This window comes from Aquarana catesbeiana, linkage group LG01 (assembly GCF_042186555.1).
Source record: "Aquarana catesbeiana isolate 2022-GZ linkage group LG01, ASM4218655v1, whole genome shotgun sequence".
Taxonomy (NCBI): Eukaryota; Metazoa; Chordata; class Amphibia; order Anura; family Ranidae; genus Aquarana; species Aquarana catesbeiana.
Window position 1 is genome coordinate 232585290 of NC_133324.1, and position 17452 is coordinate 232602741.

The following is a 17452-nucleotide window of genomic DNA, read 5'->3' on the forward strand; positions in this document are numbered from 1 at the left end:
ATTGTACCAGGCAAATTTCCCTGCCCCAGCTGCTGCACCGCCAAAAGAAGTTTGCTCTCAGCCATCCACATGCCCAGCGGTTGAATGCTAGCTTGGCAAAATTGCTAGCACTTCAACTGCTGTCTTTTCAGTTGGTAGACTCTGCCCCCTTCCGTGAGTTTGTGGAATGTGCGGTTCCTCAGTGGCAGGTACCCAAACGCCACTTTTTCTCACGGAAGGCGATTCCGGCTCTCTACCGGCATGTGGAAGGCAATGTCCATGCCTCGCTGGACAGGGCGGTCAGCGGTAAGGTGCATATTACCGCTGACTCATGGTCCAGCAGGCATGGACAGGGACATTACCTAAGTTTCACGGCGCATTGGGTGACTCTGCTGGCAGCTGGGAAGGATGCAGGACAAGGTGCAGTAGTGTTGGAGGTTGTTCCGCCACCACGCCTCCAAAATGCTAATGATTGTGACACACCTCTCTCCTCCACCCCCTCCTCTTCTTCTTCCTCCATGGCCTCTTCCTGTGCTTTGTCCTCGGAACCAGCGGTGCTCCGTAGCCGTTCAAGGGGCTACGCAAGTACGCAGGCCAAAAGATGCCATGCGGTGCTTGAGCTGGTGTGCTTGGGGGACAGGAGCCACACTGGGGCAGAGGTTCTGTCAGCTCTGCAGGGGCAGGTTCAGAGGTGGTTGATGCCACGCCAACTTAAGGCAGGAATGGTGGTTTGCGACAATGGCACCAACCTCCTCTCTGCCCTCCGACAGGGACAAATGACCCATGTGCCCTGTTTGGCTCACGTCCTTAACTTGGTGGTGCAGCGGTTCTTGGGCAGGTACCCGGGCTTACAGGATGTCCTGAGGCAGGCCAGGAAAGTCTGTGTGCATTTCCGCCGGTCATATAATGCCAGTGCTCGGCTGACGGACCTCCAAAAGGAGTTTAACCTGCCCAAGAACCGCCTAATCTGTGACATGCCCACCAGGTGGAACTCAACGCTGGCCATGCTGCAGTGGCTGCACACGCAGCAGAGGGCCATCAATGAGTACCTGTGCGACTATGGCACCAGGACAGGGTCAGGGGAGCTTGTTTTTTTTTCCCCACGCCAGTGGGCCATGATCAGGGATGCATGCACTGTCCTGTCACCATTTGAGGAGGCCACAAGGATGGTGAGCAGTGACAGTGCATGCATCAGTGACACTGTCCCCCTTGTTCACCTGTTGGAGCACACGCTGCGTGGAATAATGGACAGGGCACTTGAGGCAGAACAGAGGCAGGAAGAGGAGGACTTCCTTAGCTCTCAAGGCCCCCTTTATCCAGACAGTGTTCCTGCGTGCCCGCCGATCACACAGGAAGAGGATGAGGAGGAGGAGGAGGAAGATTGTGTCAGTATGGAGGTGGAGCCTGGCACTCAGCATCAGCAGCAGTCTTTAAGGGATCAGTCCCAAGAAACACATGGACTTGTACGTGGCTGGGAGGAGGTGGCTGCGGACCATGTCGTCCTTAGTGACCCAGAGGACTCCGGACTGAATGCCTCAGGAAACCTACGCTGCATGGCCTCCCTGATCCTGCAAAGCTTGCGGAAGGATCCTCGTATTCGTGGTATCAAGGAGAAGGACCAATACTGGCTGGCAACCCTCCTTGATCCACGTTACAAGGGTAAGGTTGCGGACCTTATCTTGCCATCGCAGAGGGAGCAGAGGATGAAACATCTTCGGGAGGCCTTGCAGAAAGGTCTGTGCAACGCGTTCCCAGAGACTGGGAGGTTACAAACTCCTGTTTCTGGACAACGTGTTGCTGAGGCTTCGGTCAGTCAAAGAAGGAGCGGCGGAGAAGGTGGCCGTCTGACCGATGCGTTCAGACAATTTTTTGGTCCGCAGCCCCAAGGTATGATCGGTTCCAGCAACCATCGCCAGCGTCTGTTTTACATGGTGCAGGAATACCTAGGGGCATCCAGCGTTCTTTCGGAAAGCACATTCAGTGCCGCTGGAGGCGTGGTAACCGATCATAGGGTGCGTCTGTCCACCAACTCAGTCGATCGACTGACCTTCATAAAAATGAATCAGTCTTGGATCACCACCAGCTACCAAGCACCTGATGCTGATGTAACCGAATAATTTTTTTTGAAATCTCAGATCCCTCTTAAGACTGCCTATGCTGATACTGAGTGACTTTCCCTGAGTAATTATCCTCTTCCTCCTCAATCATCACGCTGATAACTTGTAAGAACATTTTTGGTTCTGGGCGCCACCATCAGTGCCTAAGGCACAATTTTTCAGCCCCTGTTTAACAGGGGCAGGTAATTACAATTTTTGATGCAATACTTTGCAGCAGGGCTCGTTCCTGCGTTCCAACTAGAGTGTCTGTGAGGGGTTGTAGTGTTGTGGTACCAGCACCAGTGCCTAAGGCCCAATTTTTCTGCCCCTGTTTAACAGGGGCGTGTAATTACAATTTTTGATGCAATACTTTGCAGCAGGGCTCGTTCCTGCGTTCCAACTAGAGTGTCTGTGAGGGGTTGCAGTGTTGTGGCACCAGCACCACCACCACCACCACCAAAGGCCCAATTTTTCTGCCCCTGTTCAACAGGGGCATGTAATTACAATTCTTGATCTAATATTTCACAGCAGGGCCCATTTCTGCACCCACCAAGAGCGAGTGAGGACTTACAGTGTTGTGGCACCAGCACCACCACCACCACCACCAAAGGCCCAGTTTTTCTGCCCCTGTTCAACAGGGGCATGTAATTACAATTCTTGATCTAATATTTCACAGCAGGGCCCTGTGAGGGCTTACAGTGTTGTGGCCACAACAACACCTAAGGCCCAAATTTCTGCTGAGTATATAGGGCAGGCCCCTACTTTTAAATATCTAACTTACAAACGACTCCTACTTGCAAACGGAAGGAGACAACAGGAAGTGAGATGAAATCTACCCCTAGGAAGGGAAATTCTCTCCTGTAAGAGTTAATATGGGAAAAACATTTCTCCTTTCCACTGATGCTTTCCAATCCTTGTTCCACAAAAAAAACCCAAATTCTCAAAAAGCATTTGTCATTGGGACAAAAAGTGAGGTGAAATCTTCTAAAGAGGAGGAAAGACAGCAAAACAAATGTCACAGGGGTGATAACCCTTCCCTATGTTTTCCAAAAAGCTTAAAAAAGATTTTTTGGCTGGAGCTAAAAACGTTAAAAATGTACCCGTTCAAAATGACAAACAGATTCTACTTAACAACAAACCTACAGTCCCTGTCTTGTTTGCACCGCCTGTATACTGCTGTTCAGAGTATATAGGGCCTGGTGGCCCCACACCTTTCCTTATTTTAATTTGGGTGCGGGGTTCCCCTTAATATCCATACAAGACCCAAAAGGCCTGGTAATGGACTGGGGGGTACCCATGGTGTTTGTCTCACTGATTTTCATCCATATTGCCAGGACCGGACATTACATTAAACCCGCAAGCAGTTTTAAATGAGATTTTTTCCTTTAAAAATGACATTTGGTGCAGGGACTGTTCTAAACACGGGAAACACGCGCCACTTTACAGGCATACTATAGACACCCCACAGGTACGATATTTAAAGGAATATTTCACTTTTTTTTTTTTTACTTTAAGCATCATTAAAATCACTGCTCCCGAAAAAACGGCCGTTTTTAAAAGTTTTTTTTGCATTGATACATGTCCCCTGGGGTAGGACCCGGGTCCCCAAACCCTTTTTAGGACAATACCATGAAAATTAGCCTTTAAAATGAGCACTTTTGATTTCGAACGTTCGAGTCCCATAGACGTCAATGGGGTTCTAACGTTCGTGCGAACTTTCGGTCCGTTCACAGGTTCTGGTGCGAACCGAACCGGGGGGTGTTCGGCTCATCCCTATTCCATACCAATGGACCTTACTTTGTATAGTAAATGTTTATGGGGAACTATATCAAATGCTTTTGCACAATCCAGATACACCACATCTACGGGCCTCCCTTTATCTAGATGGCAGCTCACCACCTCATAGAAGGTTAAAAGAGTTGGTTTGATAAGAATGATTCTTCATGAATCCTCCCTTCTAGATTGTAAGCTCTAACGTGCAGGGCCCTCTGATCCCTCCTGTATTGATTTGTATTGTAAGTGTACTGTCTGCCCTCATGTTGTAAAGTGCTGCACAAACTGTTGGCGCCATATAAATCTTGTATAATAAAAATAATGAATCCATGCTGATTACTGCTAATGATACTGTTTTAATTACTAAGATCTTGTATATAGTCTCTTATTTTCCCTGCCAAGAGCTTGCATACTATTGATGTTAGGCCGACTGGTCTGTAACTCCCAGGGATGTATGTTGGCCCTTTTTTAAATACTTGTGCTATATTGGCTTTTCTCCAATCAGCTGGTACCATTCCAGTCAGTAGATTGTCATTAAAAATTAGGAACAATGGTCTGGCAATTACTTGACTGAGTTCCCCAAGGACCCTCGGTTGCAAGCCATCTGGTTCCAGTGACCTTTTTAATGTTAATTTTTTTCAAGTCTATTTCTAATTCTGTCCTCTATTAGCCATGAGGGTGCTTCCTGTTACATGTCATGAGGATAAACACTGCAGTTTCGGTTACTGAAGCCCCCGATTCCCTTGTGAAGACTGAGGAGAAGAATAAATTCAATACCTTCGCCATCTCACCATCCTTTGCAACCAGATTTCCTTCCTCATTCTTTATGAGGCCAATATGGTCTGCCCTCCCTCTTTTACTGTTTATATACTTAAATAATTTCTTGGGATTTTTCTTGCTCTCCTCCGCTATGTGTCTTTCGTGTTCTATCTTAGCCGCCCTAATTGCACCCTTATATTTCTTGTTGCATTCTTTGTAAAGTTTGAATGCTGACGATCACTCAGCCTTGTATTTTTTGAAGGCCTTCTCCTTTGATTTTATATGCATTTTTACATTGAAGTAAAACCACCCAGGACTTTTATTTGCTCTTTTAAATGTATTTCCCAATGGGATGCACTGGCTAATGCCCTTATTTAATATGCTCTTAAAGCAAACCCATCTCTCCTCCATGTTCTTTGTTCCTAAGATTTTATCCCAATTATTATCTTAGCAAAATTCGTAGTTTAGGGAAGTTGGCTCTTTTGAAATTCAGTGTCTTTGTATTACCCTTATGTTTCCTATTTATGTGATTTATATGGAAGCTAATTGACCTGTGATCGCTGTTTCCTAAAATGCCCCGTATTTCCACATCCCTGATCAGGTCTGTATTGTTGGTAATCAGTAGGTCTAGTAACGCTTTGTTTCTAGTTGGTGTGTCTACCATCTGACCCAAATTGTCCTGCAAGACATTTAGGAACTGGCGAGTCTTAGATGAATGCGCGTTCCCTTCATCCAGTCTATGTCTGGATAATTAAAATCCCCCATTATGATGACACTTCCCATCCTTGCCGATAATGCAAATTGTGATAGGAGGTCTGTCTCCCCCTCCTCCCTCAGGTTAGGGGGCCTATAGAATACTCCCAGTATTACTTTCCCCTTAGTTTTATCCCTTTGGAGCTCTACACATAAGGATTCCACCTCCGCCCTAGCTCCCTTAGTGAGGTCATCTCTCACATTCACTTGTACATTATTATTGATATACAGGCATACCCCTCCCCCTTTTTGCCCTCTCTATCCTTGTGATAAAGGGAATACCCTTGAAATGTTGCCAGCCAATCATGAGAGCTGTTGAACCAAGTCTCTGAAATTCCCACAAAATCTAAATCCTCCTCGTACAACAGTATCTCTAATTCTCCCATCTTGTCCTCCAGGCTTCTTGCATTGGTGAACATGCCACATAGTTTAGACCGGTCCCATACTGTCTTCTTATTCCGATGTTGCAAATAGGACTTGTTACTATACTTACCTCAGGTTTATGTGCTTTAGTCTACCTGCCACTAATACCCCCAATACTACCCTCTGGAATATGTTCCGTGCTGACTATCTCCACCTCTGAACCCTCCCCCCATCACCTAGTTTAACAGCCTCTCCAACTTTTTAGCCTTCTTCACTTCCAGCAGAACAAAGACCAAGTGGTCAATAAAGTCTGCCCCTTTTTTTTATATACATGTTTTGTATTTTTAGTAGGCTACAATTTGCTAATACAAATCTTATATATGAAGCATTCTGATTACCCCTGCTATTTGTTAAGAAAGCACTAGAAAGGAGGTATTACTCCATTTGCAGCAAATCCTATTTTATGAGAGCAAAAGTGAAGCTCGTACTACCTGCAGCTGTTTTGTTTTAAAAATGAACTAGGCAGATATACAGTATAATACATATATTATTTATAGTCATACTGTAAACCGTTAAAGTATATTTTGAAACCATGTGTTACCTTTTCCCTTCCAATGAGCCTGTGATGCAAACCCAATGTGCCCACCATATTTTCTATTAAATTCTGCCATTAGTGCCTTGTATGGATTACGGATGAGAAGGACTGCAGCATCAAAGGCTTCAATTTCTTTCCGTCCACTTTCATGAGTCTTAATGCAGACAGTACGGCCATTACGCCAGTGGTCTCTTTCACCTTTAAAACCTGCATAGTACATAAAACAAAAGCAGCCAGAGTTGACATGTAGATATTTACTCCACTAATAAAAAGTTGTATACTGTTCTCACAAACAATTTAGTTCTTCATTATTAACCAGTCATAATTAAAGTGGAAGTCCACCCGAACACTAAAATCTCTAAATCTACAGGCATCCACGATCTAAGACCAACCTATCCAGCCCTGTAAAGAAGAAATCATAGTTTTCTTAGTACAGTAGTTTGTAGTAGTACATATAACATATTTGTTTTCATGTACATATTTAAAATAGTGAGTATTAATGTAAACAATACAGTTAATTATAGGACTTCATGACGGATTTACTTCATGCTCTTTATAACTTTCTCCTCCAGACATGGGGTTTTCTGGGAGGTTGGAGCTTTGCCACCTAAATTATTGAATGGATTTACTAATCTAGGCATTTTATAGCAATTTCTAGAAAACTATGTATAACAACCCCCCCCCCCCCCATGGATCATTTTGTACATACAGTATCTCACAAACGTGAGTACACCCATCACATTTTTGTAAATGCTTTGTAAATGCTTTATCCCTTTCATGACTAAGCCTATTGTTGACATTTGGTGTTTACAAGTTAAAATCCATATTTTTTGCTAGAAAATTACTTAGAACCCCTAAACATTATATATATTTTTTAGCAGAGAATCTAGAGAATAAAATGGCGATTGTTGCAATATTATATGTCACACGATATTTATGCAGCGGTGTTTTAAACGCAACTTTTTGGGAAAAGGGACACTTTCATGAATAAAAAAAAATGAAGCAGTAAAGTTAGCCCAATTTTTTTGTATAATGTGAAAGATGATGTTACACTGAGTAAATAGATACCAAACATGTCACGCTTTATAATTGCATGCACTCGTGGAGTGGCGACAAACTACAGTACCTAAAAATCTCCATAGGGGACACTTTAAATTTTTTTTTTACGGTTACCAGGTTAGAGTTACAGAAGAGGTCTAGTGCTAAAATTATTGCTCTCACTCTGACGATCGCGGCAATACCTCACATGTACCTAACACCGTTTACATATGCGGGCGCGACTTCCGTATGCGTTTTCTTTGCTGCGTGAGCTTGTGGGGACCGGGGCGCTTTAAAAAAATGTTTTTCTTATTTTATTTATTTTTATATTAATAAATTGTGTTTAAAAAAAAAGATTTTCACTTTTATTGCTGTCACAAGGAATGTAAACATCCCTTGTGACAGTAATAGGTGGTGACAGGTACTCTTTATGGAGGGATCCCACCTTTGTACTTCAAAGTATTCAGATCGCCATTTTCATGTGATTCTGAATAGTGTATATTTTTTTAAAGCCGGCGCTATTGGCAGCCGAGTAAACCGGAAGTGACGTCATGACGTCACTACCATGTTTACATTCAGGAGACTGGAACAAAGCCATTTTCAGCTTTGTTCCAGTCCGTGGCTAGCTGCCGGAGGTGGCAGATTGTTAATCGGGTCTGCCGGTGGATTGGGAGGCCCCTTGAGAGCGGCGGGAGGCGGCAGGAGGGGGGGACGTCCCCTCCCGCGCTTTTGGTATAACAGCCGAGCAGCTTTTAGCTGCATCAGTTGTTATCCCTGGAAAGCCAATCGCCGGCTCTATAAAACGGTACCGGGATGATGCCTGCAGCTGTGGGCATCATCCCGTTATAACCCCCGAAAGCCGAGGCTGCACATCTGCGTGCGGTCGTCAGGAAGGGGTTATTATACCTTTTCATGTGACAACACTGTAGCTGCTGACTTTTAATAGTAGGACACTTAACTGTCCAGCATTCCAGTGGTGTCTTCACCCAAGCCGATTTTTCAATCAGCTATCGGGTGCTGCCACTAAGGGGAACCGGCAGTGAAGCCTTGCAGCTTCACAGCTGGTTCCCTACTGCACATGTGCGAAGCAAGCTGAGATCTGTGAATAGGCTGGCTGCAGGGAAAGGAGGGGGCAGAAACTTCCGACTGAGTTTGTCGCAGCAAAGTCAGCCAGCAGCGGGAGCGGATGCCTGTCAAAACCAGATACCCTCTCTCCCCCAAAAGGTGCCAAATGTGGCAGCGGAGGGGGGAGGCAAACAAGTGGAGCTTCCCTATTTTCAGCGGCGCTCAATCCCCCCTTATAAATCATTGTATTGTTTTGTACTATTTCAATTTTTCAATAAAATAAAAATAAAAATAAAATTTGTTTGACCCCCTATTAACCCTTAGTTAACCCTTATCAGTCCTAATGAATTCATTCTTCCTCTTCTCCCTTTGGCTATTAGTTGTCTGCTTACATTTTTTATTTCAAATTCTTACTATTAATATTGTTTTCATTTTCCTTTGTTTTGTTTTTGTCACATAACAAGAACACAGGTAAAACTGGAAAAATAAAAACCTTACCATACTTTGTCCCTCAAACATTTTAGTGTAACTTTAAAATTTGGACAAATCATATAGTAAAATGTATACTATGTACAGTAAAACTACATTTTTAAAATAAAACTACAGTGGCCAAAAAAGAAAAAAAAAATTTCATATTTGCATGTTTTATATCTATTTGTTTTTAGATTTTATAAACAAACATAAAATAATTTTTGCAAAACAAGGCCACCGCCCCCCCCCCCCCCCCCCAACAGAAAATTGCATTACCTTGTTACTCTAAGTGATGACAAACTTATCACTAAATAAACAAATAAACAGACCCATATTGAAAAAAGAAAAATTGCTCTGGTCCATAATGGGTATACAGGTAAGAGAGCTGAAGTGGTTAAGCAAATGAGTCTAGCCAGGGGAAACATAAGATGTAAGTAGCTGTATTACATCAATTATGGATGTGTAATTTGTTTTTCTGAGTAATGCCAGGCAGCAGACAAGCGTAGTGGCTAATCTAATAGTTGCCTAGATACATTGTTGCCTAGTCAAATGAGCAAAAAAAGCTGAAACACACATCGAATGCTGCTTGACATTTGAAAAGTACATGAAAATCTTTCAAATCATAAACTCATTGTGGGATGGAGGAAGAAGGATAAGGCTCTTTATGAATAGTGATAATCAAGGCTAAAGATTCTAGGGAAGATTGCAGGTAAATATCCTTGAGTAGGACTTGTTCTGTATACTCTTCTGATTACAGGAGAATCATATCAGTACAGTTCTGCCTGACCCAGGTTGTCTTTCTTTAAACAAGTTCAGTCAAAGAGTTCACAGTATTAACAGCTATTTTGGCAGATGCCCTTTGCAAAAGTAAAATTACACCTGATATTGAAAATGGGAACCAGAAAGACACTGACTGATTACATGAGGCCTGAGAAAAAAAGATGATTTCAGAACTTCATAGGGAAAATCAGTAAGGCAGATTAGGCCTTCTTTTGACAAAATTGTGGGACAGTGGATTACACAGACCCTCCAAAATTCAAAATAAAAGGTAATCCTACAGAGGCGAGTGCCAAAATATATCTCAAAAGGGTAGGAAAAGTGTGGAACGGTGTTAAAGCACAGTTTTCAGAGACAGGCCTGAGCGCACAGTAAAGACACTCAAAGGCTTGCTAGTATGTGAAGAATAGGCAACAGTCTCTCATGAATAGAAATTAGGTTTGAATTCTTGCCAACCATGGTTTTGCTGTGGATCAGCAGAATTCAGATTTGCATGTAGCGATAAACTTATGTGCAATTATCCTATCTCTGAACTTTTAAAAAATCATAGTGCACTGCATGCCCTTTAAACAATAGTCATCAAACTTGGGCCCCTTTCACACGTGCAGACCATTCTTTTGATAAGTTTAGTCACGTTTAAGGAAAAAATGGATGAAGTTAACATTAGTTTTTCATCAATTTTTACATCAGGTTTTTTACATCTGCCAGCTAGAGTCCTTAACCACTTGAGTCCTAGAACCAGGACTGAAACCATCCGTTTTTCGTCCGATCTGTTTTTTTTTTTTTTTTCACGGAAGAAAAATAGGGCGTTGATCCAATCCAAAAAAACGGATGTTGATGGAAGCAGATGTAAACGGATGTAAATGGATGATCACCCATTTAAATACATTTTTCCATAGAGATGCATTGATGTCCATTTTTCATCTGTTAACGGATGAAAGAAAAACTGACATACAGTTTGCATGTGTGAAAGAGGTCTTAGCAGGGCGAATAATGGTGAGAATCAAATAAGTCAGCCATGCCATGCCATCTGTGTGCATAAACTGTTGGGAGATCTGACAATTTGTTCAGTGTATAAGGAGAGATTAGGGAGATCTGTGCTAAACTTTGCTATTCTGTACTGTGAATTGCAGTGGTTGGGCTACATTGTCTTATGTGTCTTTTGCCCCCTGTCCCCCATGTTAGGACTATTCTGTATGAGCAACAAATGGTTTACTACTTGCTGGCCCTCTCAGCTTTTTTTTCCACTTTTATGATTTATTGAGGTCTTTTTAATTTAATAATTATTTGTGCTCGATTTGAGGGCAGCAGTTCCTTCTTGCTGCTGTCTTGACCCCTGACACAGCACGTTGGGTGGAGCTGGGGACGTTACTTCCAGTTTGGACACAAAACTGGAAGTGTGGTCAGAGACTTGTCAGTTTACAGAATTAACACTACCTATATATGTTTTACTATTGTGAGTGCATATTTTTTACAAATAAATGGCTGGAAATGTTATAAGGTGTTGCACAATGAGAGTATCTCATTGGAGGCAGCAAGGTTCATTCCCATTAATGGGACCATGCACATGAAGTGGGCACTAATGGCCAGGAGGTTGGTCCATAAGTATTATACAATCAAGCATTTTTGAACTACAATTATTGTAGGTCAAGGATCAAGGTGAGTGAGCATTGCACTTAGTGGTGGAATTTTTTTTTGGTGGTGGGTTGGAATGTTGGCACTGAAGCACAACATTACGTATACTGTTGTCACTGAAGATTTAGGTACTATATTTTATGGAGTGATTACACTATTACTGTGGACTTTTCTATAAGACTATAAGGTTTTGGTTTCATTGTATAAATGAGCACAAACACAATTGTCTGATCATAGGTGTTTATTTATTCAATTCATTCATGGTGGAAAAAGTGGAACCTTATATTTGTTTGATTGATTTGTTTATAAATATTAACATTTTGGATATATGAGGGTGCATGCAATTTATATATATTTAATATATATAGTCATTATTTTATTTATGCAATGCACATTTTATGATACTTATTTAAAGGAGCAGCGCACCACTAAAATGATATTTTATTATAATAGTTAAATAGTGTGGGAGGACACTTTAGGGTGGTAGCAGCAGTTCTACAGACGCATATACTTTGCAGTTTATCTGAGAAGGCAGCTCAAGAGTACAATTTTGTAATTATTACATTAGTAAATGGACTGAAGGAAAAATCTTTTGGTAGCTTCACACACTGTATGTATTCCAATTTTATATGTAACTGCTTTCCTACTCTTATTCTTTAAAGAAAGCTGAAAATAAAGTGATTTTCTTGTAAACTCTTGAGCATTGTAAACTTTGTGTACTTTGTGTACTATATAAACTCTGCCAGCTATTACACTAAACTGTAAGATGGGAAGACTATATTGGTCCAAAATATAGATAACCTCACACAAACAAGGAAAGGTTTATAGAACACTTTAAATCTTTATTTGTAGGTACCAACAGTTTAGGCAATAGAGGTTTTGATCTCATCTAAACCATTGGGCACGGGCAAAGTGAGGCCAGCTGAAGAACTTCCATAAATTTACACATAAACCCACCTTTATTATATAAGGATCCATCAAAGTAATAACTACCAGTATAGAAGCCAGTAGCTAGTTCAATGAGATGCCGGGCCCAAGTATTCCCTGCACCAGGAAAACTTGCCAAGGCTATAAGCTGTTTAGCACGAGTGGACAAAAATCTTCGGTCCATACATCGATTATCTGGAAAACATGGTAAAAAGAAATAGTACCTTTCAGTTTCACAACTTTAGCAGGCAGTCCATGCAAATGAAAAATTTAACAGTTAATGCCCTGTACGCACGGTCGGATTGGAAAAAGTGCGATCGGATTGTGTTGTCATTAATTCCGATCGTGTGTGGGCTCCATCAGGGTTTGAGAGCAGGCTATAAAATTTTCCGACAACAAAATCCGATCGTTTAAATTCCCTTTGTGTGTATACAAATCCGACGCACAAAGTGCCACGCATGCTCAGAATAATTGAAGAGACTAAAGCTATTGGCTACTGCCCAGTTTATAGTCCCGACGTACGTGTTTTACATCACCGCGTTCAGAACGATCGGATTTTCCGACAACTTTGTGCGACCGTGTGTATGCAAGACGAGTTTGGGCCAAAATCCGTTGGAAAAAATCCGATGGATTTTGTTGTCGGAATGTCCGATCGATGTCCGATCGTGTGTGCAGGGCATTACACAACCAAAAATAAATGTTAATTAAGATGAAAAGATTTTTTTCAGATAAAAAGTTCAGCTTGGTTTTACATTACCAAGAACTGGTAACACAGGCACACAATTTAACTGTTCTAAGTCGTTTTAGATGTAGTGCTTAACATTCCCCATGTAAGTATGAAATGCTACAGTAAATGGCATTATACTCTATTATATTTTTTCTCTATGCGACTCTGTAGCCTCAATCAGAAGCTTTCTACACATGCAAATGTCAGCAGTGGGATGCTGTCACTAGCATGTCACAAAGTACTCTGTTTCGCAAATGGGCTGTTTACAGTTTCATTAACAGTTTTTAATACTTAAGTATTTATACTTTTATACAGTAAATACTGTATATGCAGACACCCGAAGGTATAGTTATGTGTTGCCATTCTTTTTTTTGCTACAAGGCTTCCCTTTTAAACAAAAATTGGCTTTCATTTCAGGGGTAGGTTTTAATTTTTTTGGACCTTTTATTCAATTTTGGGGTGCTCAAAGTGCAGCATTCACTAGTTGACCATCTATTCTTGAACCTTGCCTTTTGTTGACAGCATGCTGCTGCAACGTAGGAACAGTATGCACCTAAGCCACCTAAAAATATATCAATAACCTCAAACTGGCCCGTGGCAGGGCAGTTTTTCATCAGCAAGAACAGGGACAGCTTCAGTGAAACTACTGGACAATTTCTTTCTTTCTTTTTTTTTTATATGTTTATTATTTTTGCCAATGCAAAGGCAGTTGGAATACACACTGACATTGAGCAAATAATAAGTAATCATTTTACAATACAAAAAAGAGAAACACGTTGTACAAATGGTGATTGAGCCACCAGGTAGCAGATACACTGTATTTTCAAAAGTATTGGAACACCTGCCTTTACACGCACATTAACTTTAATGGCATTCCAGTCTTGAGGTCAGGACTCTGTGCAAGCCAGTCAAGTTCCTCCATCTAAACTCACTCATCTATGTCTTTATAGACCTTGCTTTGTGCACTGGTGCCCAGTCACATTGGAACAGGAAGGGGCCATCCCCAAACTGTTCCCACAAAGTTGGGAGCATGACATTTTCCAAAATGTCTTGGTATGCTAATGCCTTAAGAGCTCCCTTTACTGGAACTAAGGGGCCAAGCCCAACCCCTGAAAAACAACCCCACATCATAATCCTCCCTCTACCAAATGATTTGGACCAGTGCACAAAGCAAGGTTCATAAAGACATAGATGAGCGAGTTTGGGGTGGAGAAATTTGACTGGCCTGCTCAGAGTCCTGACCTCAGAGCATCCGTTAAGCTGATGAATGGGTACACACACCGAGTTCATGATGGACGGAGATCCCGGAAGTGATGTCAGCAGTGAGAGACGGGAGCCAGCATGAACCGGATGTAGTCATCAGTAAAGGACGCGTTTTGGAACATTAGTAAGTTCCTTGAAAAAGGAACTTACTAATGTTCCAAAACGCGTCCCTTACTGATGCCTACATCCAGTTCATGCTGGCTCCCGTCTCTCACTGCTGACATCACTTCCGGGATCTCCGTCCATCATGAACACGGTGTGTGTACCCATTCATCAGCTTAACGGATGCTCTGAGGTCAGGACTCTGAGCAGGCCAGTCAAATTTCTCCACCCCAAACGGTGTGTGTACCCATTCATCAGCTTACCGGTAGCTCTATGTTTTTGGTACAGCACAGGACACAATTGTGAGTCTTTATATGCCGGGGACCCATCTGCCTGCAGGACCATTTGCATTATCAATGACTACACACTTTTTAGTTCGCCGGATTTTGTAAGTGTTTTTAATCTTGTTTGGGGAAATAAACAGCTACTAATTCTGCACTTAGAGGTGCCTCTCTCTTCTGTCTCACAGAATAAAATATGAAGTTAGTTTTCTTAACCCTAATTTTTTTTATTTTTACCCTAATTTTATTTGTATGAACTCCTTCATTCTCTTTCCTGAGTTTATTTTTACAGTTTATACGATATATAAAATATTGTAAAATTTGTGTTAGGTTCTGTAATGCTGAGTAAAAAAACTTGTGTGTGTGTGTGTGTGTCTCGTCCTAGCACCGATTACACTAGTGTAGTGCAAGCAGTGTAACTACAATCACATATGTGATATGTCCAAATGTATTCAAAGTGTACAAAGGAATTCACAAATGGTGACTGTATTTACATTTCCTGCAAGGATCTCATCCACTTGGATATCGAAGGACTGTAATGGTAGTCGATGTCAGCCATAAATTTCACACTTGGTGAGTAATAGCTGGTGCTCATAATATATACTTGTCTTCATTATGTGATTGCTGGGTCATAAATTTTCCCAGGTGCTTCCTGTAGTTATAGCCCTTCTTTTACAGGTACTACACATAATGACCATTGTCAGCACAGTCTTCACAAAATTAGACTTGCAATATTCATTCCTCCCTATGTGCATTTTGGCTGAAATAAAAGCACTTATGGGGATGCATAGCATCTCTTAATATGTGGCTATATATATTTATCAGGTTGGTGACCTGAACGCAATGAATCACCACTCTGATATGAATTCTGGGAGCCTGCATTCTCTCTCTTCAGAGCACATGAGATTCCTCCGCAGTTCAGGCTCCTTACACCAAGCCTAAAATATTTAATGTTCATTCTACATATTACTGCCCTTCATCTAAATTTATACTTTAAATGTAAAATGTGTGAATAGCCACTTTTATTTTGATGGTTTTGGGTGGAATGGAGAAGATTTTTATTGGTTGTCTGTATCACCACAGAGTAGATTTACCCTTTTTATTGGACCTAGTATTCGTGGTCACTTCCAATCAAAACTTTCTAAGAGTTGCTTTTGGAGAGATTTCCTCTACGGCCCCGATGTGTCTTCTGGACAGGATGTGAGATCAATCCCGCAGACCGAAAAAATATACTGGTAAAGATTTTAGCTCTTTTGTACTTTATGTAACAAAAGCTCCTGGCTTTGCATACACTTAATAAAATAAGAGCACTTTTTTGAAGTCACTGACCTAATGCTGTACTGCCACCCTCAATAGATTGCCATTGCTCCAATATAGATTTATTCCTTTAGATGCAAAATCGACCTAGCCAATCCATGTGTCGGGGAGGATGAGAGAAAATTGTCCTACAGAGCATCTTGGTCTAGGCTCCAGATGTCTATTTGGAATTTTGCAGGCATACACAGTCTGTAGCTAAGTTATGCAGTTAAAAGATTATCAAAAGTATCAGTAGCACTAAGTATCACTGATCCCAGCGCTCAAACGGATAAATGAAGTTAATGCACTCTAGCAGCTATTATATTAATAAAACAAATGATAAGAATGCAAAGATAAAAATAGAAATAATCACCCCAGCATTAACAGCGCTAACAAAATAACTAGGAGTATTTAGTGCAATGCATGACATTCATAGGACAATCAAATCCCACACACAAACATCAATCAATATGTAACAAAGTCCAAAAAAGTTCTTAAGATAAATCATGCTCCATGACCCCTCAGAATCATAGGGAAGCCTCAAAACTTGAATACCTTCACCAGGAGACACCTGATGCACAAGTAATCCCCATTGGTAATGCACTCACCACAAAGGAGCAATAAAATTGCCTTGTATCTCCAAACACTATTGGATGGACTCCTATCCTGGAATTGAATCCTTCATGGAACAGCACCAGTGAAAAAGACTAGAACCTGATGTCTCCTTATAGTGCGGGATGAGCTCCTGTCCTTGATTTATAACGGTTGTTTCTTAGGATGGCTCATAAAGTGCACCATGCAAAAAGAGAAAGGGGGAACTTGTATAGTGTAATACTGTTTTATTTGGGAACACACCCACAAATGATATAAAATATGCTTACAAGAGAATCAAATAAAATCTGCAGAATGAACATTGGGACTGTACTGCACAGCGCATGTCACTCTCAGGCTTCCTGGTGTTGATAGCTGCGATGAGACCCGGGATGACACACACTGAGACTGACAGACAGGGGAGCTGGTGGTATTCAGGTTTTGAGGCTTCCCTATGATTTTGAGGGGTCACGGAGCACCACATGTATCTTAAAGCGGAGTTCCAATTAAAAAAAAAAAAATTAAAAGTCAGCAGCTACAAATACTGCAGCTGCTGACTTTTAATACACTTACCTGTCACAGGGTCCAGTGATGCGGGGAAACGAAGCGGCACTTATCTCCCCCTCCTCTCTGCAACGCCGGCATTGTCACTGTGGGTACCCGGCTGTGGCTTCACAACACGGCGAGCCGCGCTGTGTGTTGTAACAGGCCTGGCAATCATCTGTGACCTGTGATGTGTCCCAGATGATTGTCGAGAGGGAGGGCGGAGCAGCAATCTTCCTTCTGGCGCCGCGGGTGCGCCAGGAGGAAGTGGGAGCTGGAACCCTCTAAAAAAAGGGTTTCCGCTCCCCCCCCCCCAAAAAAAAATGACATGCCAAATGTGGCATGTCAGGGGGTCACCTTCCTTTAAAGTGGAAGTTCAATTTTTTGGTGGAACTCCGCTTTAAGAACTTTTTTGGAC

The 17452-nt window shown here is 41.9% G+C and overlaps 1 protein-coding gene across 4 annotated transcripts in view; it reads right to left on the reverse strand.

The window, feature by feature from the left end:
- The window catches only part of WSCD2 (WSC domain containing 2), a 542380-nt gene that overhangs the window by 90023 nt on the left and 434905 nt on the right, over positions 1 to 17452 (reverse strand). For all 4 annotated transcript variants that reach the window (XM_073625860.1, XM_073625869.1, XM_073625878.1 and 1 more), the window contains 2 exons: positions 12262 to 12426; positions 6325 to 6525 (listed from right to left, as the gene is read on the reverse strand). In XM_073625860.1, coding sequence (XP_073481961.1) covers positions 6325 to 6525; positions 12262 to 12426 — 366 coding nt within the window. The remainder of the gene's footprint in view (positions 1 to 6324; positions 6526 to 12261; positions 12427 to 17452) is intronic.